The sequence below is a fragment of the Tripterygium wilfordii genome, chromosome 19 (assembly GCF_013401445.1).
Source record: "Tripterygium wilfordii isolate XIE 37 chromosome 19, ASM1340144v1, whole genome shotgun sequence".
In the NCBI taxonomy this organism is placed as follows: Eukaryota; Viridiplantae; Streptophyta; class Magnoliopsida; order Celastrales; family Celastraceae; genus Tripterygium; species Tripterygium wilfordii.
In genome coordinates this window covers 1292502-1314393 of record NC_052250.1, presented here as the reverse complement: position 1 = coordinate 1314393, position 21892 = coordinate 1292502, and the positions used below count along the sequence as shown (strand labels likewise).

Sequence of the window (21892 nt, the reverse complement as noted above, 5' to 3'; positions counted from 1 at the left end):
ATATGGAGGAATGGAATGTTGTTGGGTTGGGTGGAAAGAGAAAGTGTGTGGGAAGAAAAAGTGTATAGAAATTTGTGTTTTGCTGATGTGGCTGTATTAGAATACGTGTTTGACTTGACTTTTTGTGTAATAGAGGTGGGACCGGGCCAACAAAAATGTTGGCCCAGTAAATTGCTTCTTATTGCATTTGCCCTAAGGATAACCTGAACAAAAGCCTCGCATGGTCGAAAGACACGTGTTGCCGCTAGGGACGTTGTTTAAGCTAAAATCCTTCATGGTGAAAAAGGATTTTTTTTTTTTCCTTCCGCTCTTCCCTGGCTCTAATTTTTTCGGATAAACTAATCTCAAAAGGCTTTCAAGCAATAACCATATGCTCTCATACAACAAACACCACATATATGCCCTATATCATTCTTTTTGTCATCACATTACCATTGATTTGATCGTCGGAGACCCGTTGACCGACACCCCACCGGTGTCCAAGATCTCTAACCATCATTTTTGCTCATTTTGCAGATTGCTGGTGACCCCTTTTGAACATTCTTTGATTGTAAATGTGATCCCTACATCCATTATCTTGTAGGAAAGGAGTACATCATGGTTGTTAATTACAACAATGTTATTCTGATTCAACCGCTCATGAACATGGAATGTAGTAAAATTACATAAATTTTCTTGGCACAATTTTGATTGGTAGTCCTTTAGATGGTACCGGCATTGGATCCCTTCGGAAGAAATTGTCCGAACATAACTTCCACGTATACCGAGTTACCAGATAATGGATTGTCACAAGTGTTTCAATCCTTGCAAACTCATATCCAGGACATATCCTAGCCCCTCCTCCAAACGCAACGAAGCAGTAGGGCGGAATGGATGCTTGCTTCTCAAATCTGCTAGGATCAAACTTCCATGGCTCCGGGAATATGGTATCGTCATTGTGAGTCATACTTGCAACCCAAAATATGTAGCTCATACATTACATCAAGGGTTAGCCAGTTGGAAATGTCAATAAAGAGCATAGCAGTAAAGTGAAAAATGAGGTTTCTCTGCTTACTTACTTGCCACCCTTTGGGGATAAGGTATCCATTGTATTCTAAATCTTTCAAAGTATTCCTGAAATTACCAAAGATGGGAGGAAACATCCTCAAAGTCTCCAATGCTACTCTCCATGTGTACTTCATCTTCGCAAGATCTTCCCATGTCAGCGATTCTCCGGTGGACTTGCTCTTAGCTATCTCTTCTTGTTCTGCAACCACATATCGACAAGCATTTACAACTTCTCAAAACATATATAAGCTAACGCTTTGAGTCAATTCCTGATTGATTTTTTGCTATGTATACCTTGAAGAACACTGACATAAACAGCAGGATTGTTAGCCAATAACCGGATCAAGAAAGTGATTAGAACAGATGAAGTGTCATGTCCAGCAACCATGACAAGCATAATATTGTCAATAATCTCATTTTCAGATATTACTTGTTCATTGTTTTTGTCATGAATACTGAGCAAGCAAGTGATGAGGTCTTGACAAGGACAAGCCCCATTTTGCCTGAGTTCCGCCTGCTTCTCACTTATAAGATCCTTTAGCATGTTCTGCACCTGTTTACTGGCTCTGAGGCTGCGGTTGTAGCGTGTGAAGGGCAAGTTGATTGGCACTGACCACATTCCTTCTATCATCTCTTGAAACCTTTCCACGTACAGATCTCTTCGAGTTCCTCGCTCGAGTCCAAACAGAAGTGAGCATATTATGTTGAAAGTGAGTGTCTTCATCAATGGCAACACCTATCAATATTGCAACAGTGTTCTCTATTAGCATAAAAGTGGGAACTTTTCATCAATTTGACTTTAGATTTGGTTTGAATTAGTAACTAATACATTTCAGGTGATCTTAATTCAGTGTGAGAGAATATAGTTTTCTTACATACCGTGATCTCTTGCTTCCCTTGCCAATGCATTTGAAGATGCTTTCTTACTTCTTCATCAATCTTCCCCACATACACTTTCAGTGACTCAGGCTTCAGAAACATCATGAGAGCATCTCGGATGCGCTTGTGATCTTGGCCGCTCAGTTCTAATATATTCCTATCACCCAAAATCATCCTTATGGACTTGACTTGTTTGTTAGAGATCATGCTGCTATCGCTGGCGAAAACAAGCTTGTTTGCAGCCTGTCCATAGACGAAAACAGTTGGTTTGCCAAAAAGACTAAGCTTTGATATTGGTCCATACCTTTTGATCCTTTGTTCAAGCCATTTTTCAGCAGTATTAGCTCTCATGGCACGCAGAAGTCCGAGGCTTTGTCCGATGAAGGGTAGTCCTAGTGAGCCGGGAGGAAGTCTTTTTGATGATCTTCTTTTCTTCATCAGGAATGGGAACAAGTACCAGAGAGATGGTGAAGAGAGGATCCATGATTTGGTAGTGAGAGAGAGATGGAGCTTGACAGGGTTATAGGACAACTAAATAGAAGTTTAATGAAATAACAACCGTTAACCTTTTTTGGTGGCTTTTATGTCGGAATCTAGACTCTAATTATGCCATTAATCTATATGATAATATAAACAGACCTTCAAATCTGGTCAGCTGTATTTGTCATACCTTTGTGTAATATATGTCGTCCCCCACCCCCCCCCCCCCCCCCCTCACTGAATCATTCTGAACAAGGCTTGAAATAGGCCGGAGCAGCAATTAGGGTCCACAACATTAAAAATGAGTTTATTTCATCAGATTCAAATGGCATTTTCTGATAAACAATAAGCCAATCAGCATCACTATATATATCTATTACTTATGAGTCAGTCACCTGTCGGTATCTCGAACCCGGTTCCTAGACAGTTCTGATGCAGAGATTCAATATTCAGTAATTTTTTCCTAACACCCGAAATTTTTTGCAAATAGTAGTCTGACATAAGCTATCAATCAGCTTAAAGTTACTAAACACCATTCTTAGACAGACAGGGCTTACATATGAATAAAGTCTTATTGCATTAGAGAACAAGAAATTTAACAGCATTATAGGTTATAAAACCAAAGTATACCTTACTGGTTTCTCTTACATAGAATTCTCCCATGTCGTATTGTCTTCAACCTGGCATCAGAGACACTTTTGTGTCGGCAGTAGTCCCTCCATCAAGTGTCTTGTTGTTTACTTTCCTAGCAGCGCCGCAGCTCTTCGCGACTACCAGCCCTCTTAACTCAAACAAACAATCTGTCGAACACTTGGTGTGCACCACCATTATAGCCGCCGCGGCCATCACCATCTTCTATCTCTGTTCCTTCAAACAACACCACTGCCGTATAACTCACATTCCATCCAAATTGAAAAAGTCTTTTCGTGATTTCACCTTCGATGTTTCGAATTTGATGTCTGGAGTTCGATGTTTGAGGTTGCAGAGCAGTTTTGGGGAGTTTTGAGTTGGTTAATGCCGTTAATTCATTGGCTCCGCATGAAACACGCCGTTTTTACGAAAAAACCACGGCACACAGTTTTGTTTGTAGGGTTTTGTCGTATTGGAGCAAGGGAATAATACGCATTACATTACGTGATTTAGAAGTGTTAGAAATCCCAATAAAAAGCATTACAGTCCATTAGCCTCAATCTCGAGTTACTAAAAAGTCTTTGGACAGAAGAATGTGCCATGTCGAGGATCGATTGTTTCATCTATCGCTGTTATTAGCTTCTATGAAAAATGAATACGATGACGTGCAAAATCAAACTGGTTTCTCGATTGTTTGGTTTCTGACGTTCAAATCGGTTCAATAGAAAATAAAGATATCGAGTTGTTCGGTAATAGAAACCCTCTCTTTAATTAATCACAAAAAGTGAAATTGTGAGAGAGATTTACATGGGTGTAGGTCTCCTTTTATATGAATGAATCTCATCTTGATTCCCTTCATGTTCGGTAATGAATCCTTCTCGGTACCCAAAGTGTTTTCGTCACCTAGGATTCTCGAAGTCGTGCATTGTCAAGCCGTACCGAAGAGTTCTGCCATGATGATATCTCGGTCGGCCGAGATGTTTCCTAGCTCGATCACCTCGTCTTTCATCAGTGGGGTGACGCGTGTCATATCTCATCGGAGGGGTCAAATTCACATTGCATTTTCTAATAAACAAGAAGCCAATCAGCATCACTATATGGATCTATTACTTTTGAGTCCAGTCACCTATCTATTTGTATTTGGACCCGGTTCCTAGACATAAAACCCTATTGTATTATTTGACTGATTGGAAGATCACAGCAGATATTCTTGACGATGGGGGATCGAGACCTTAGCAGAAGATAGTGTCTGAAGACAAGACGTTTTTTAAATCTGTCTCATTCGATACTTTTTTATGGCAACTTTTGTACAAGCAGACCGATTAGTAGGATCGAAAAGTCATGAGCTCATAATCGTACGAAATTTGGAGACCATTGTTGGTGTTCGCGGCTAAACGTTGGTTTAGCCTTAATTGTGAGTTTCCAACTGCGTCACAGATTCAATATGTGATTGAAATCCCATTGGTGCAAACAAATTATCATCAACACAAACATTCCAATATCTTGTAGGAAAGGAGTACACCATGGTTGCTCATTACAATAATGTTATTCTGATTCAAGTTCTCATGAACATAGAATGTAGTAAAACTACATAAATATATTACTGTAAGAAATTGAGAATCACTTCCATGGAAACCTTCCAGAGACTTGATCCTGCAACCTGCCAGAAATCTGCTACATAAATCTGCCAAGAAATCTACATCTGCAACCAGCTCCTGCAACTGCTATGATACCAGCAGCTATATCCAAAATACGACAAGAACATCGGCTCCAGGAATAGCAAATAAAACAGGGAAATCGCAAGTAAAATGGGGGAAGAAAATTTTTCTCTGCTGTAAACCAGAAATCTGTCTGTAATATATTTTCACAGTAACACAAATGAAGCATTTGTTCTTACTTTAACACTAGTTGAGCTAACTTAAACAGTAACATATGACACAGGAACACACAGACATATAAAGCCCTGCACATACAAATGCTTAACATAAGAGAAATCAAGAGAAATCTCAAATTCTTACAATTATATAACTTTTCTTGGTACAATTTTGATTGGTAGTCCTTTCGTTGGTACCGGCATTGGGTCCCTTTTGAAGAAATTGTCCGAACATAGCTTCCATGTATATTGAGTGACCAGATAATGGATTGTCACAAGTGTTTCAATCCTTGCAACCTCATATCCTGGACATATCCGAGCCCCTCCTCCAAACGGGATGAAGCTGTAGGGCGGAATGGATGCTTGCTTCTCAAATCTGGTAGTATCAAACTTCAATGGCTCCGGGAATATGGTATCATCGTTGTGAGTCATATTTGTAACCCAAAATATCTAGCTCATACATTACATCAAGGGTTAGTCAGTTGGAAATGTCAATATAGAGCATAGCAGTAAGGGGAAAAATGAGGTTTCTGCTTTACTTACTTGCCACCCTTTGGGGATAAGGTATCCATTGTATTCTAAATCTTTCAAAGTGTTCCTGAAACCACCAAAGACTGGAGGAAACATCCTCAAAACCTCCAATGCTACTCTCCATGTGTACTTCATCCTCCCGAGATCTTCCCACGCCAACGATTCTCCGGTGGACTTGCTCTTAGCTATCTCTTCTTGTTCTGCAACACCATATCAACAAGCATGACAACAACTCAAAACATATATGTATATGTATATATATAAGATAACACTTTGAGTCAAATCCTGATGAAGTGTTATGTATATACCTTGAAGAACACCGGCATAGACAGCTGGATTGTTAGCCAGTTCCCGGATCAAGAAAGTGATTAGAACAGATGAAGTGTCATGTCCAGCAAACATGACAAGCATAATATTGTCAATGATCTCCTTTTCAGAAACTACTTGTTCATTGTTTTCGTCGCTAATACTGAGCAAGCAAGTGATGAGGTCTTGACAAGGAGAAGCCTTATTTTGCTCGAGTTCCGCCCGTTTCTCACTTACAAGATCCTTAAGCATGTTCTGCACCTTCTTACTTGCTCTGAGGCTGCAGTTGTAGCGTGTGAAGGGCAAGTTGATTGGCACTGACCACATTCCTTGTGTCATCTCTTTAAACCTTTCCTGGTACAGATCTCTTAGAGTTCCTCGCTCGAGTCCAAACAGAATTGAGCATATTATGTTGAAAGTGAGTGTCTTCATCAATGGCAGCACCTATCAATAGTGCAACAATGTTCTCTATAAGCAAAAAAGTCTGAACTTTTCATCAATCTGAGAGAACATAGATTTCTTACATACCGTGACCTCTTGCTTCCCTTGCCAATGCATTTGAAGATGCTCTCTCACTTCTTCATCAATCTTCCCCACATACTCTTTCAGTGACTCAGGCTTCAGAAACATCATGAGAGCATTTCGGACGCGCTTGTGATCTTGGCCGCTCAGTTCTAATAAATTCCTATCACCCAGAATCATCTTTATGGACTGGACTTGTTTGTTTGAGATCTTGCTGCTATCGCTGGCGAAAACAAGCTTGTTTGCAGCCTGTCCATAGATGAAAACAGTTGGTTTGCCAAAAAGACTAAGCTTTGATATTGGTCCATACCTTTTGATCCTTTGTTCAAGCCATTTTTCAGCAGTATTAGCTCTCATGGCACGCAGAAGTCCGAGGCTTTGTCCGATAAAGGGTAGTCCTAGTGAGCCGGGAGGAAGTCTTTTTGATGATCTTCTTTTCTTCATCAGGAAGATGAAGAAGATGGGAACAAGTACCAGAGAGATGGAGAAGAGAGGATCCATGATTTGGTTGTGAGAGAGAGATGGAGCTTGACAGGGTTATAGGTCAACTAAATAGAAGTTTTTGTTGGCTTTTATGTTGGAATCTAGACTCTAATTATGCCATTAATCTATATAATAATATAAGCAGACCTTCAAATCTCGTCAGCTGTATTTGTCATACCTTTGTGTAATATATGTCGTCCCCCCCCCCCCCCCCCTCCCCCCGCCGATTGAAATAGGCCAGAGCAGCAATTAGGGTCCACAACATTAAAAATGAGTTTATTTCATCAGATTCACATGACATTTTCTGAAAAACAATAAGCCAATCAGCATCACTATATATATCTATCTATTACTTATGAGTCAGTCACCGGTCGGTATCTCGAACCCGGTGCCTAGACAGTTCTGATGCAGAGATTCAATATTCAGTAATTTTTTCCTAACATCTGAAATTTTTTGCAAATAGTAGTCTGACATAAGCTATCAATCAGCTCAAAGTTACTAAACACCATTCTTAGACAGACAGGGCTTACATATGAATAAAGTATTATTGCATTAGAGAACAAGAAATTTAACAGTATTATAGGTTATAAATCCAAAGTAGCAGAGAGATGGAGAAGAGAGTATCCATGATTTGGTAGAGAGAGAGATAGAGAGATGGAGCTTGCCATGGTGATAGGTCAATAAAATAGAAGTTTGATGAAATAATCAACTGTGACCCTTTTTTGTTTGCTTTTGGGTTGGAATCCAGACTCTATTTATGCCAATAATCCATATACATATATACTCTGACATTAGCTACCAATCAGCATAAAGTTACTAAACACTGTTCTTAGACAAACAAGGCTTACATATGCATAAAGTCTTATTGCATTATTTGACAGATTGGAAGATCACAGCAGATTCCTTGGTACAATTTGGATTGGAAGCCCTTTAGTTGGTAGTGGCATTGGAACCCTACTGAACAAATTGTCAGCACATAACTTCCATGTAAATCTTGTGGTAATATAATGGATTGCAACTAGTGTTTCCATCCTTGCAAACTCAATTCCTGGGCATAACCGAGGTCCCGCTCCGAATGCAATGAAGCTGTAGGGTGGAATTGATGCTTGGTCCCGAAATCTGTTTGGATCAAACTTTGTAGGCTCTGGGAAAAGTCTATCATCCATGTGGGTCATGCTTGAAACCCAGAAAATCTAAGATAATCATATATCAAGGTAGTCAGTTGGAAATGTCAAATGCAATAGAGGCAAAGAGTCAAGTGAGAAATAAGAATGTTTACTCACTTGCCATCCTTTTGGTATAGTGTACCCTTCGTACTCTATTTCCTTGAGCGCGCTCCTAAATCCACCAAAGACTGGGGGAAACATCCTCAAAGTTTCTGTTGCTACTCGCCATGTGTACTTCATCTTAGCAAGGTCCTCCCATTTTAGTGGTTCTCCTTTGGACTTGGTCTTGGTTATCTCTTCTTGTTCTGCAACCACAAAAAACATAAGCAATGCAACACCTTAAGCGCTTGATCAACATATTTCTTGTCTACCGCTTCATATCAGAACATACACTATGATTTTGAGTTTGTGCATCAGATAAAGACTGCATAAATATGTCCTCCCTAGAAGTGGCAGGAGTTTGTGCTCTGAGTTTAATCTTTCCATTATTTAGCAGAACCGGCAGACTTACCTTGAACAACACCAGCATAAACAGAAGGATCATTAGCCAAAAGCCTGATAATAAAAGTGATTAGAATAGATGAAGTGTCATGTCCAGCAATCATGACAAGAATAAGATTATGAAGAATCTCCTTATCAGTTAATACTGGTTCATTGTTTTCATCACGGATATTAAGCAAGCAAGCAGTGAGGTCTCGACTCCGAGATGCACCATTTTGATTGAACTCCTCCCTCTTCTCCTGGATAAGATCCTTGACCATGTTTTGGATGCTTGCACTTGCCTTGATGCCTCGACTGTAGCTTGTGAAGGGCAAGTTAATTGGGACTGACCATACACCTTGTATCATTTCTTGAAAGCTATCCAGAAACTTATCTCTTCGAACTCCTCGCTCAAGTCCAATTAAAATAGAGCATACAATATTGAATGTGAGAGTCTTCATCAGTGGCAACACCTATCAGCAACACAACACTTTCAACCAACATTTTCTGATACATGCTAAACAGGTATCATTGAATGATACCTGTGATGCCTACGTAAGTGATGATTGAAAACTTTTTATTAAAAAAACAGCGACATACCGTGACCTCTTGCTTTCCTTCCCAGTGCATTTCAAGGTGATTTCTCATTTCTTCATCAATCCTTCCCACATACTCTCTCAGGGATTCAGGCTTCAAGATCGACATAAGCGCATGTCTAACACGCTTGTGATCTTGGCCACTTAGTCCTAACAAACTGCTCTCACCCATTATCTTTATCATTGATTTGGGTTGGTGGTAGCCAGTGGTGCTTCCCTCACCGGCAAATACCAACTTGTTTGCAGCCTGTCCATATATGAAAACTGCTGGCTTCCCAAAGAGGCTTAGCTTTGATACTGGTCCGTATTTTCTGACCCTATCTTCAAGCCATTTCTCAGTAGTGTTGTTTTTCATGGCTCGAAGAAGGCCTAGGCTTTGGCCCATGAAGGGTAGTCCTCGTGAGCCTGGAGGGCATCTTTTTGATGATCTTTTGCTGATGAGGAAAATGAAGATGGAGACAAGGAACAAAAAGATGTATAGGAGAGTATCCATGGCTAGAGGGAGGAGCAAGAGATGGGAGATGATATGGTCATAGTTTGGCCTACTATAAATACTACTAATATGAAACAAGTAAACAGCTTTTCTTGTAATCTTATGATTGGAATCATTCCAATAGTTCAGGCCTAATTGATACCGTCGACCTTTGGGAAAACAGACGTTGAAGTTGAGACAAGAAAACTGTTGTCACCTATGTGGATTGCTTAATTGACCTCTTCCACATGACAAATGAAGAGAAACAGAGGAATAAATCGGCAGAAGATTTAAGTAGGGCCAAAGATATGCTTACAAGCTCTTCTAAACTATATTATCAAATGCATTGTGGATTCCATGGCATATAGCAACATAAGACATGCTAAAAGACCCTTCAGTCCCTTCCCACGCTAATAACAACAATAAAAGAAACATCACTCATCAAAAAAAAAGACATACTAAAAGACGGCTAAACAGCTTTTGTGCAATGATGATAGATCAGTCTATATATGTCCCAACAGGACATAGCTTTTAGCAATGAAAATATAATTATACCTTTGGGAGTACAGACTGGAAGACACTTTGATACTTTTAACATATGCTTGACTTTATCCACAAAGGACGGTAGACCGGCAAGAACAATCCTGGTGCAGTAAGGTTCATGGTATGAAGACAGCTTCCTTCAATTTTACATGACGAGTGACATTATGGTATACATATATATATATATATATATATATATATATATATATATATATATATATCATTTTCAACCTAGTTTTTTGAGTTACTACAAAGATTGACCTCATGGTTTCCAGAGAAACCATTGGAGTTACATTTATGGATATTCATGTAACTAAAACTATTTTAGGGAAATGGTCATCGAATATTTGAGAAAAGAGTTCGAAGAGCTTATCAGCACAGAGGAAAAGGAACACACTAAGCTTAGAATTAATAGTCATAAGATGATTACACAGGTAAATAAGAAAATAAAAATATTCAGCAGCATAAGTACTTCTTTAGAGCTTCATTATTTGTTCTCAGTACCCATGATGCTCTGCTTAAATTACATCCTGGAAAGTATCCGGAAGACAAACTTCTGAGAAGATACTAGAAAACCCTACAAAGAAACTGTATTGGCCTCAATCCCAACCAACAAAATTTAAACAACAAAGGTAGAGAACAAGAACTTTAACAGCATTATAGGTTATAAAAGCCAAAGTATACCTTACTGGTTTCTCTTACATAGAATTCTCAATTCTCCCATGCCGTTTTGTCTTCTATATGGCATCAGAGACACTTGAGTCGGCAGAAGTCCCTCGATCAAGAGTCTCTATTAGTGTCTAGTTTGCTGTCCTAGCAGCGCAGCAGCTCTTCGTGACTACCAGCCATCTTAACTCAAATAAGCAATCTGTCAAACACTTGGTGTGCACCACCGTTATACCCACTTCCGCCATCACCATCTTCTATCTCTGTTCCTTCAAACAACACCACTGCAGTCCAATTCACATTCCCTTCGAATTGAAAAACTCCTTTCGTGATTTTCACCTTTCGATGTTTCGAATTTGATGTCTGGAGTTCGATGTTTGAGGTTGGAGAGCAGGTTTGGGGGGGTTTTGAGTTAGTTAATGCCGTTACTTCATTGGCTCCGCATGAAACACGCCGTTTTTATCAGAAAAAAGCAGGGCGCACCGTTTTGTTTGTACGCCTTTGTCGTATTGGAGCAAGGGAACAATACGCACCGTTTTGTTCATAAAGTTCACCATTACGTGATTTGTAAATTAGTTAATTACTGTTAGCCTCAAATTACTGAAGAGTATTTTGACGGAAAAAAGTGCCACGTCGAGGATTTTATGTGAAAACATACAATTAGGGTTTTTATGTGAGGAGGAAAAAGAAATGGAGGGCACGCCTACTTAGGTGTCACGCAACCTCGAACGAAAACTTACCAAAAGAGGAAGAGTGAGTTATCATCCTCCATAATAAATTTGAGATACTTGTGTCAAGACTATAATTCCACATCGGTCTGATATAACTTAGTCGAGTGGTTTATACTTTATAAGCAAAACTCATACACTCTCATTTCAACAACTCATTTTCTACGCCTAAGTACGAGATGACCCATGAAGAATAAAGCTTTGCAGACCCAATGTATCTACAGTGAACCGTTAAACTCAAAGATGACAAAATTATATGATTTGGGTTTGTCGGTTCATTGTTGATATATCTATATATATCAAGCTCGCACGACTTTGTTCTTCTGGGCCTTCTAACTTCAGTTCAAAAAATACAATTGTTGATTAGAGAAACTTGCATAAGATTAATATCATTCTTTGCACAACGAAGATTACATATTCATGTGTACTGGATTATTTGCACAACAAAGATTACATATTCATATGTGTACTTCCAGTTCCAGTACATACAATTATAGGGATGTGAATCCAACTACAAACATTAACAAGTCAGTCACATTATGTTCCTGGGAAAGATTTGAATAGGCAGCCCTCTAGTTGGTGTTGGCATTGGATCCAAAGTAAACGAATCGTCAGCGGTTAGCTTCCATGTAAACTGAGTGACAATGTAATGGATTGTGACCAGAGTTTCAATCTTTGCAAACTCGTATCCTGCGCACAAATGAGGTCCTCCTCCAAATGGAATGAAGCTGTAAGGAGGAATCGATGCTTGGTTCTCAAACCTACCAGGATCAAACTTCGATGGCTCTGGAAATATGTGTTCGTCCATTTGTGTCATGCTTGAAACCCAGAAAATCTAAGATATCATGCAAGGGATATCAGATGGAAATGCCATCCATCGTGTCTATACGGTAGAAGTAGAAAGATCGATTCAAAAGCCGAGCGGGAAATGTAATTTTAACTTACTTGCCACCCTTTAGGAATGATGTATCCATCGAATTCTATATCTCTGAGAGCCTTCCTGAAGCCACCAAATGCTGGAGGAATCATCCGTAGAGTCTCCAATGCTACTCTCCATGTGTACTTCATCTTCGCAAGGTCTTCCCACGTCAGCGATTCTCCTCTCAACTTGCTTTTCGCGATCTCTTCTTGTTCTGCAATCCAAAATCTCAGTAGCATACATTATGAGTCGACTGCTATGTATTTAAAAGTATTCTAAGCAGTTCTATTGTATACCTTGGCAAACAGCAGTGTAGACAGCAGTATTAGTAGCTAAAAGGCGGATCAAGAAAGTGATTAGGACAGATGACGTGTCGTGTCCGGCAGTCATGACAAGCATAACGTTTTGAACAATCTCCTCATCGGTTATTACTCGATCATTGGCTTCGTTGCGGAGATTGAGCATGGAAGTTATGAGGTCTCGATGAGGAGAACCATGGTTTTGCTTGATTTCAGTCTGCCTCTCCCTTATAAGACCCTTCACAATTTTCCGGACTCGTGAACTTGCCTTGAGGCTGCGGTTGTAGTATGTGAAGGGCAAGTTAATTGGGACCGACCACATTCCTCCTATCATGTCTTGAAAGCCAACCAGAAGCTGATCTCTTTGAATTCCGTGCTCGATTCCGAACAGAAGAGAGCATATTATATTGAACGTGAGTGTCTTCATCAGCGGCAATACCTATCAGCAAACAACAGTTTCTGCTAAGATTGTTTGAACAGAACAAAACAGTTGCTGATTAATTTCTAAGATGGAAATTACCGTGATCTCGCGCTTCCCTTGCCAGTACACTTGAAGGTGCTCGTTCACTTTGTCATCCATCTTCCCCACATACGCTTTCAGTGATTCTGGCTTCAAGAACGTCATCAGAGCATTCCTAACACGCTTATGATCGTGGCCGCTCAGTCCAAACAAAGTTTGATCACCCAAAATTGCACGCATCGCCGTTGTTTGTGCAGTGCCACTGCTATCACTAGTGAATACGAGCTTGTTGGCTGCCTGTCCATGAATGAAAACTGCTGGTTTTCCAAAGAGGTTTAGCTTTGACACTGGTCCATATTTTCTAATCCTTTGCTCAAGCCATTTTCTACCGTCGTTGGATCGCATCGCACGGAGAAATTCTAGGCTTTGGCCTAAGAAAGGTAGTCCTAGTGAGCCAGGAGGAAGCCTTTTTGATGATCTTGTTTTCCTGTTAAAGAAAATGAAGACAGACACAAAGAACACAAGTATGGCTAAGAGAGTATTCATTTGTAAGGGAAAGAAGAAAGAACAACAGATGGTCTTTACAGGGTGACAAGCCAAAATATATAGAAGCTCTATCATCCAATACACAAACAATTTACTTCTTCTTTGCTTATATCGTTACGCTACAAAACGAAAAGACATCTGCGACGCAGACTCTTTGATACCTTTTTGAGAGTGACATTTTCTGCACAAAACGAGTAGACCGGCAAGAAAAGGACATCAAAGACGGAGACTCTTTGATACCTTTTGAGTTACATATGAGTGACATTTTCTGCACAAAACGAGTAGACCGGCAAGAAAAGGACATCAAAGACGCAGACTCTTTGACACCTTTTGAGTTACATATGAGTGACTTCTTCTGCACAGAACGAGTAGACCGGCAAGAAAAGAACATCAAAGACGCAGACTCTTTGATACCTTCTGAGTAACATACAAGTTACTTTTTTTGCACAGGATGTGTAGAGCGGCAAGAACTAAGAAGATTCAACGATACAAAGATAGAGCTCGTGGTTGCTTCACTGGAGAAACCACTGGAAGTACATATATGGAATCCATATTATGGATATTGATGTAAGACATGTAAAACTGCAACTAATTCCAAACATATCATCAGAGATTTAGTACGAGCTTCAACACAAGACAACGTAGATGTATACGAAATATAATCATTTACGTACAACAGGAGAGAATCGAAAGATATCTGAAAAATCTAACAGGACCATAAGACCTATTTCCGAAGAGATTATGGAATGAAAAGAAAACTAAATCAGAATGATACAAGATTGGCTCCAAAGAAACCGGGTTTCTTTCACTTACATAGACACTTAAATCACTCACTCGGTAAGTACAGTACATATCAATACAGCACCATCCAATTCCAAGCAACAAAATTCGTTGTAAACACTCATCTGAGCTTCTTTGATCCAAACATGTCTGTTCAAATTAGAATTATGAGAATTCTCATCACCTTCATTCAGTCTTGGTTGGAAAATGGTTGCCACCGGTTGCAATCTTGTACAGATAAAACCCAGTCATGAGAGCACTGCAAGCAAAAAAAGAAGAAGTTAAAGCTTAAACAAATTGAAATAAACACATGGACTATTAGGTAATAAACATATATTCCGATATATCATATATCACAAAACTTCTGCCATACAAGACTTCGTGTATACGTGAAAGGAAGTACACACACTTGACAAAAATAAAGAATAAATATTCTCTAACCTGTGAAAGTCTACAATGTGAAGGGAAGCGGAATTCGACTAATTAATGCACTTTCTCAGAGCAATTTCATTGGAAACTTTACTTGTGATGATGCAACTAACAACTCACACATATGACAATCTTATTCTAATCCTTCTATTTATCGGAGAAGAATCCATCAAAAGAAATAGAGCATATTACAGAAAAATGACCACATTTATTGCATGGTCCAATGGGCATTAAAGGGTAAAGACAACCTCTGTCATGGAAAATCAGGTTTGGTGAAAGTGAAACTATGTAAGTAGTAAGTACTGACATAAACCTTTAAAAGATAGTGCCCAAAGGAATTTTTTTTGCAAAAGCAGTATCAAGTGAAACTATATGTATGAATCAACTCTCCCCAAGCAAATTGATGCATTTTATGATCATTCCTCCATTATTCCAAAAGATCAAAAGCATGCAGTTCGGCATATCCTTCTAGTACCTACATGCTCAAAATCACTCAAGATGTTGAGCCTGACCAGTGCAATGGCAAAAGTAAAGTCGCTATATGCCAAACTACTTCCTTATCAGAACCAATCAAGCCATAAGACTTCATGGCTTTTCTTTTTCTGACGTGTGAAATGGGATTCAAAAGTCTGAAAAATGTCCAACATGCAACTTCTAAGAACAGAAACATACCGCGAAGTGAAAAGCTAGATATCATGTGACGCAACTGCTATTGCCATCAAAAGATAGACGAATGACGTGTAACAAGGCAAAATTAACTCAACGCATATGCATGCAGTGCATAGATTTTTACACTTTCCTAACCATATTTGACAGTTTTGTGTAAAAGAATAACAAGTATGGGATAGCATACATGTCTAACAAATGAAATACACTAATACATAATTTTCCTCATCTAACCTGATCCCAGCAACCATACCAGCAGGCATGATCTTAGAGGTTTGATAATATCGCTGCCCCATGACATAGGTGAGTATGGCTGCACAAACTGTTTCCTAACGCAAATCCATCAGTAATATCAAAAGGAGAAATACTAAATCGAAGGCATAAATACATTAAGCACAACATAGATAATGAACCAAACAAGCGCATTACTGCTTCCATGAAAGCATTCCTACTTATATCAAGAATCACTACCAATCTTCTTTGACAAACTAGTAACGCCCAATTTTTTCCTCATTTTTGATTCCTGACATCTGCCGACAAAAGAAACTGCTAGTTCACCGCAACTGTAACATTACATCATGCAAAGATATGCAACAAATAGCCCTCACCAGCATCAGGCTCAACCATTATACCAACTTTTTCTTTCTGATAGAGAAAGCATCATTTATGTGTACCAAAAATGAGCTAATTAGGGAACTTCTTTGCAGCTTCTTATTTAGTAATTATGTTGTGAGAGCCAGCCCATCACCTCAAACAAGAAAGGACAATCACTACATAAAAAGAAATCAAAAGCTAAAAGAAACCTTTTTTTTCTAAATTAAAAGAAACATTTTTTTCGTCTAAACTATAGTAGTACAGTCTATAATGCTCCAAATAAGGGGCTTTCTGTGAACCGTAGATTGTTAAGCATCTATATATCAACACATGATATCCAATTCATGCTTCCTGAGTACACAGGAAAATATACATATACACCCATTGAAGCCAAATTCACCGAAAATTTCAGCCAAGGATCATACACTGGCTATAAACCAAAGCAAATCAGAACCAGCAGACATATACACCCATTGAAGCCAAATTCACCGAAAATTTCAGCCAAGGATCATACACTGGCTATAAACCAAAGCAAATCAGAACCAGCAGACGGCACAGATTACTTTCAAAATCCGACACCAACCAAAGAAAGTGAGACAACCCAAGTATTATATGAAATAAAAAGAAGAAATGAAAGCAATTTCACTTCTAGAGATCAGACATGTCGTCAAGTCAAAGATCCAAAACAACCCAAAACTCACCTGTCTCAACAATCAAAGCGAAATAAGAGTTCTTTCTCTTCTCGAAGGCTTTGAGGCTCAAATATCCAGCCAAAACAAGCAACAAACCAGTACCTACACCCCCAGCCAGTGAAGCCGTGCTGCCTTTCTTGAAATACCCAAATACACCTCCACCAATGAGAATCAGGCCGTAAGGGATCGTGAAGCAGAAGTCGTGCATTCTGGATTTTCTCAGGAAAACTTTAACTTTTTTAGAAATTGACAGCTGGGTCTTGCGGATCAAAGAGGAAGAAGCACTGATAGGTGTGGGTTTGGCTTTGTCAACGACGAAGTGGCGATCAAGGTTGCGGTTTTGGAATTCTGTTGGTCAAAAGGTGTGCCGCCTCAACTGCTACAATCTTATTATTCTTGCATGAAAATGACTTTCTAGCCCTTGAATATTGTCTCTGAAATGCTGCTCCAATCCCTCACCCGGAAACGAATACATACCCGAGACAACCCTCTCCACTCTCTGCTCAGCCAGCGCCGAAGACCCGCCCTTCTTCGATCCCGACATATGGAGGTAACACCGTCCAAACGGAAGCGACCCACTTGCTCTTCCTGCTCCAAGCCCGCCCGTCTCTGCCTCTGCACTCGAATCCAGACTCCACCCCTTGAAAACTCGGTTGGTGTTACCATTCTTCAACACAGCTTGGAGACGAAGCACGCGCTCAACTCGACTCGAATAGCAAAACTGGGGCTCAAGAATCTCACCCTCGCAACCGTTTTCGATGTCGATACGGAGGCCCGGTTAGTTATTCGGTTGCTAGAATCGGGTTCTGGCCATTATCCAGAGACCCACAAACTAGTTGATGGGGTCAGTAAGAGAGAAAAAGTGGGTGGTTTTGTGTTAAAACAATTTCCAAAAATAAGCCAAAAGATTGACCAGATTTTGGCATCTGAGGCTGCCATTGATGATTTCTCAAAAGGGTTTGTTGTGAAGAAGCTGAACCATGAGCAGGAAGAAGAATTTGAAATTGAGGTTACTGCAGGATCAGTGCTTTTATATCCAAGTGAGAAAGCAATGGGTGTTGATGACCTTAAAGCAATGAACTATGATGTTCAGAATCTGATTGTGTTGGATGGGACATGGGCAAAGGCAAAGAGGATGTATGTTGAGAATCCATGGCTGGAGTTGCTGCCACATTTGAAGTTGGAGGTGGAGAAGATGAGCTTGTATGGTGAAGTCAGGAAACAACCAAAAGCAGGTTGCTTTTCTACCATAGAGAGCATTGTGTATGCATTGAAGGCTTTAGGGGAGAACTCTAAAGAGTTGGATAATCTATTGAATGTATTTCAGTCCATGGTTGGAGATCAGAGAAGGTGCAAAGAAGAGAGATTGAGCAATGTGTCAGTTTCTCCAATGTGACCTTTTCTTATCAGATTTTTGGCCTCCATTGATGAATTAGCAAATGGGTTTGTTATGTTTGTTGGGACCTGGACAAAGGCAAAAAGAATGTACACTGAGACTTCGTGGCTACAAGTGTGACAACATATAAGGTGAATAAACAAACCTAGAAAGGGATGTTTTTCTGCTGTTAGAGTGTTGTTCATTCATTAAAGACGGTAAGGCTGTAAGGGATCACAAGAGCCTTTTAGCAATTTGACTGTGTCATCTGAGCTAATTTCATCCTATATTTATTGTAGACTTGTAGTAGATTTTACCTGATCACGATTGTATTCTTATCTGGTATAGCTTAACTTGTATTGATGCTTGGCATGACATTGCTAGGTGTCTGAACTTTGAAGGCTAAGGTCGTTGCCTGAGATGGTAATTTAATTGCGTTAACTCTTAATGCAAATGAGGATGGTGAATTCAGTCCCATGGATCTTTTTATTGTCGCAATTTATGAGATGAGTTCTTACGCATCTAGTGTGAATGTCGTCTTGCATTATTTTCCTGCACTTGGACTCGGTCCAAGTCTCAATTGTTACATGGGATTGTGGAGTCTTCCATGTGGAATATAAGCGTGTGTAAGCTGAGATCATGTGCCAGCATGGCTATTGGGCCTCGGAGACTCGCACGCAGCCCACAAAGCTGGCTGAGGCCTGACTAGCCTACAAATGGCAATCCGAATGCCATACCGGCCCATTCACTTCCTCCGAATGAAATTTATATCCATCAAGAATTCAACACCTCTCTCACTATTCTCTGTTTCGATTCTCACAGTGCACCATCAACGAATTCTTCTTTCTTCTTCCAATGCTAAAGCTTCTCTCTTCCTCTTCCTCAACTCCCAAGACGTTAATCACAAGTCCTGCAACACTTCTCTTCTTTGCGCGCTTTCTAAGCCAGTCCTTCTCAGATGATCTTTTTGACCCTCCCTTCACTCCTAAAACCTCAAAAACCGTCCAAAACGATACTGAACCCGGTGATGATCCTCCATTTTCTCCTAAACCCACAAAAACCCATAAAACCAAACCCAAGAAAACCCAACATAGAGCTCCGGTCTTGAAAGAGGAACCCAAAGGTCCGGTTAGGTCGGACCTTCCTTTTGACTTCAGGTACTCCTATTCGGAAACAGACCCGAATGTTGAACCAATTGGGTATCGTGAGCCGAAGAGGTTCTCTCCCTTTGGTCCTGGACGGTTAGACAGGAAATGGACTGGAATTTGTGCTGTCGGGCAGGAGGATGTGGATTCGGGTCGGGTTGAGGAGGAGAGGAAGCGAATTCTTGGTGACCCGCTTACGGAGGAAGAAGTTGCCGAGCTTGTGGAGCAGTACAGGCATAGCGATTGCAACCGGCAAATCAATCTTGGTAATCATATGGGTGCCATTGTTTTGTGCATTTAAGTGTTAAATCTCTGTATAGGATCGCAAGCATTATTTGTGGTTTATGTTTGTGCATTGAACACTCAACCCTTTGATTATTGAAAATGTTAAAAATCAAAAACCTTTTAGTTCCAGCATGCCAAATTGTAATGTATAGTGTGGTATTTGGTTTATCTTGTTTGAAGTTTGAATGATGAGATTAACCGATGAGCATTGGAGCTCATTATTATGGCACTATAAAGTCTATAACTATATTGATCTATTTGTTCTTTCGCTAATGCTAGAGGCAGGCAGTGCATGTGGTTTGAGTTTCAGTACTGAACACTTTGGAAATGTTAACAATCAAGCCTTTTAGTTACTTTTAGCATCTTGTTCCAAGTTTGAATGATGAGGTCAACTATTGAGCATTAAAGCTTGATTTTTGAATGGACTATCATATCATGAGCTAATTCTTCTGGCCCATGAACTATATTGATCAATGTGTTCTCTACTTGTAGAAAAAAAAATTTATCAGTATATTTTTTGGAGTAGCTATAACTAGGACGACAACTACTTATTTGTTAGGCCCGTAGTTTTGAAAGATAAACAATTCCTGTGCACAAGGCTCCTGCAGTGGGAGGGGTCAGACAAAATGTGTGCATACCTTACCCTCACATAATATGTGAAGAGGCTCTTTCCAGGAATTGAATTTGTGACCTCTAAGTTGCATCCTGACAACTCTACCACTGGGCCACATGTTTACCTGTGGTTTTGAAAGGATAAATCATATTACTTTGCCAAGCTGCTGAACTTTTTGTTTACGATCCAGTGTATGGTTGAGTTGGGTTTGACTTGAGAACTATATGCCTTTCTTCTTATTCTGTTCAGATTCTTTAGAATAAATGAAATTGCGTAGCATGTGAGGAAGGCTTTCTGAAATGTTTAGATTGTGTTAGGGAAGGGGGGAGTCACACACAACATGTTGGATGACATCCACAACCATTGGAAGAGAGCTGAAGCTGTGAGGATCAAATGCTTGGGGGTGCCAACACTTGACATGGACAACGTTTGCTTCCACCTGCAGGTTCGATTACAAATTGGATAATTGTTCTCTCTGAATGGATTTTGAAAAATGTAGCTCAGTAGCTGATCCTGATGTTAGTCTGTTTGTAGGAAAAATCTGGTGGGAAGATTATCTACCGGCAAATTAATATCCTTCTGATATATCGAGGCCGGAACTATGACTCTAAGAACAGACCGGCTGTTCCTCTCATGTTGTGGAAGCCTTATGCTCCAATATACCCAAGGCTTGTGAAGAATGTGGCTGATGGTCTTACATTTGAAGAAACAAAGGAACTGAGGAACCGTGGATTGAACACCCTTGCTCTGACAAAACTAAGTAAGTGAAATACTTTTGTATTTGAAGCTGAAATAGTTTTTATTCTTTTCTTAGTTATTTTTATGTCAAAGGTAAGTGGTGAGGGGCATGATAATTGTTTATGTAAAAATTTTTTTTTCCATTTTATGATCAGCCAGGAACGGTGTCTACGTAAATGTGGTGGAGAGAGTGAGGGAGGCCTTCAACACTGAAGAGGTTGTGAGACTAGACTGCACCCATGTGGGTACCAGTGACTGCAAAAAGATTGGATTGAAGCTAAGGGTCTGCCTCTTGCACAAATAAAAATTTCCGAATTTCCTATGTTTGCGAGATGGTTTTAATATTGTTTCTATATCATCTTAATTTAATGCATTCCTTTCCCTGTATAAATGTAGGAACTGGTGCCTTGTGTCCCTATATTGTTCAAGGATGAGCAGATAATACTCTGGAGGGGGAAGAGTGATCAGAAACAGGAACCTCATCCCGAGCCTGACCCGTCAAATGACATTTGAGATCCTTGGATATTTGAGTTAGATGACAACTTTGGCATGAAAGGATTGGTTAATGGTTATTCAACCTCTGTCTCTTAACACTCTACAAGCTGAAAGAAGAAGAAATACTTGAGGTCTGATTCTTTGATTTCCTCAGACACATTGCTTGATCAACTCCATTGGCCTGACTTGACATGATAATGCAGAAAAACATCAATATACTACAACCCTGTGGAGACAGAGAAGACTTGGAAATTGCTTTTGTGGGAAAATTGTTATTGTTGGAAGTGAAAAGAGTTACGGAGAACCGCATGAATGCCCCTGCAACTTTTTCTTTATTCATTCTCTTTTTTGTAACTCTCTTTGATAAGGAGACATGAGAAGCAACCTCCTAGGTCCATTTTGTGGTATTTATGTTGTTCCATAAGTTGTATGGTAGAATATAGGAACTGTATCT

The 21892-nt window shown here is 39.8% G+C and overlaps 6 protein-coding genes, 1 long non-coding RNA gene and 1 pseudogene across 9 annotated transcripts; 2 read left to right on the top strand and 6 right to left on the bottom strand.

The window, feature by feature from the left end:
• Window positions 1–494: 494 nt before the first annotated feature.
• On the bottom strand, window positions 495–2597 carry LOC119985403 (annotated as a pseudogene).
• A 1974-nt stretch (window positions 2598–4571) lies between these two features.
• Window positions 4572–6824, bottom strand: LOC119985402 (cytochrome P450 716B1-like). 2 transcript variants are annotated; one of them, XM_038829703.1, is made up of 5 exons: window positions 6275–6824; window positions 5749–6190; window positions 5453–5640; window positions 5055–5359; window positions 4572–4775 (listed from the first exon to the last, which is right to left on the bottom strand). In XM_038829703.1, exons 1-4 carry the CDS (start codon window positions 6767–6769, stop codon window positions 5057–5059), a joined length of 1428 nt encoding a protein of 475 aa, XP_038685631.1. In that variant the 5' UTR covers window positions 6770–6824; the 3' UTR covers window positions 4572–4775; window positions 5055–5056. The 2 variants fall into 2 exon arrangements, with proteins under 2 accessions (XP_038685631.1, XP_038685630.1); XM_038829702.1 differs by lacking the exon at window positions 4572–4775 and having other exon boundaries at window positions 4846–5359.
• Window positions 6825–7406: 582 nt separating this feature from the next.
• LOC119985400 (cytochrome P450 716B1-like) lies at window positions 7407–10177 on the bottom strand. Its single transcript, XM_038829701.1, has 4 exons — window positions 8998–10177; window positions 8429–8870; window positions 8035–8222; window positions 7407–7944 (listed from the first exon to the last, which is right to left on the bottom strand). The coding sequence occupies exons 1-4, from the start codon at window positions 9484–9486 to the stop codon at window positions 7642–7644; spliced, it is 1422 nt and encodes a 473-aa protein (XP_038685629.1). The 5' UTR covers window positions 9487–10177; the 3' UTR covers window positions 7407–7641.
• A 206-nt stretch (window positions 10178–10383) lies between these two features.
• LOC119985401 lies at window positions 10384–11093 on the bottom strand. The gene is made up of 2 exons (XR_005465098.1): window positions 10693–11093; window positions 10384–10596 (listed from the first exon to the last, which is right to left on the bottom strand). It is a non-coding gene; the product is annotated as an uncharacterized LOC119985401 (long non-coding RNA).
• A 672-nt stretch (window positions 11094–11765) lies between these two features.
• On the bottom strand, window positions 11766–13775 carry LOC119985397 (cytochrome P450 716B1-like). Its single transcript, XM_038829698.1, has 4 exons — window positions 13141–13775; window positions 12618–13059; window positions 12348–12535; window positions 11766–12237 (listed from the first exon to the last, which is right to left on the bottom strand). Exons 1-4 carry the CDS (start codon window positions 13699–13701, stop codon window positions 11935–11937), a joined length of 1494 nt encoding a protein of 497 aa, XP_038685626.1. The 5' UTR covers window positions 13702–13775; the 3' UTR covers window positions 11766–11934.
• A 472-nt stretch (window positions 13776–14247) lies between these two features.
• On the bottom strand, window positions 14248–17142 carry LOC119985399 (protein FATTY ACID EXPORT 6-like). Its single transcript, XM_038829700.1, has 3 exons — window positions 16797–17142; window positions 15736–15823; window positions 14248–14665 (listed from the first exon to the last, which is right to left on the bottom strand). The coding sequence occupies exons 1-3, from the start codon at window positions 16993–16995 to the stop codon at window positions 14593–14595; spliced, it is 360 nt and encodes a 119-aa protein (XP_038685628.1). The 5' UTR covers window positions 16996–17142; the 3' UTR covers window positions 14248–14592.
• Window positions 17143–17206: 64 nt separating this feature from the next.
• Window positions 17207–18639, top strand: LOC119985398. Its single transcript, XM_038829699.1, has one exon. It carries the CDS (start codon window positions 17227–17229, stop codon window positions 18181–18183), a length of 957 nt encoding a protein of 318 aa, XP_038685627.1. The 5' UTR covers window positions 17207–17226; the 3' UTR covers window positions 18184–18639.
• A 277-nt stretch (window positions 18640–18916) lies between these two features.
• On the top strand, window positions 18917–21569 carry LOC119985161 (CRS2-associated factor 2, mitochondrial). Of its 2 annotated transcripts, none has more exons than XR_005465053.1 (5): window positions 18917–19573; window positions 20523–20650; window positions 20740–20965; window positions 21103–21226; window positions 21340–21481. XR_005465053.1 is itself a non-coding variant. In XM_038829360.1 (5 exons), the coding sequence occupies exons 1-5, from the start codon at window positions 19018–19020 to the stop codon at window positions 21454–21456; spliced, it is 1155 nt and encodes a 384-aa protein (XP_038685288.1). In that variant the 5' UTR covers window positions 18923–19017; the 3' UTR covers window positions 21457–21569. The 2 variants fall into 2 exon arrangements, 1 of the variants encoding a protein (XP_038685288.1); XM_038829360.1 differs by having other exon boundaries at window positions 18923–19573; window positions 21099–21226; window positions 21340–21569.
• The last annotated feature ends 323 nt before the right edge of the window (window positions 21570–21892 follow it).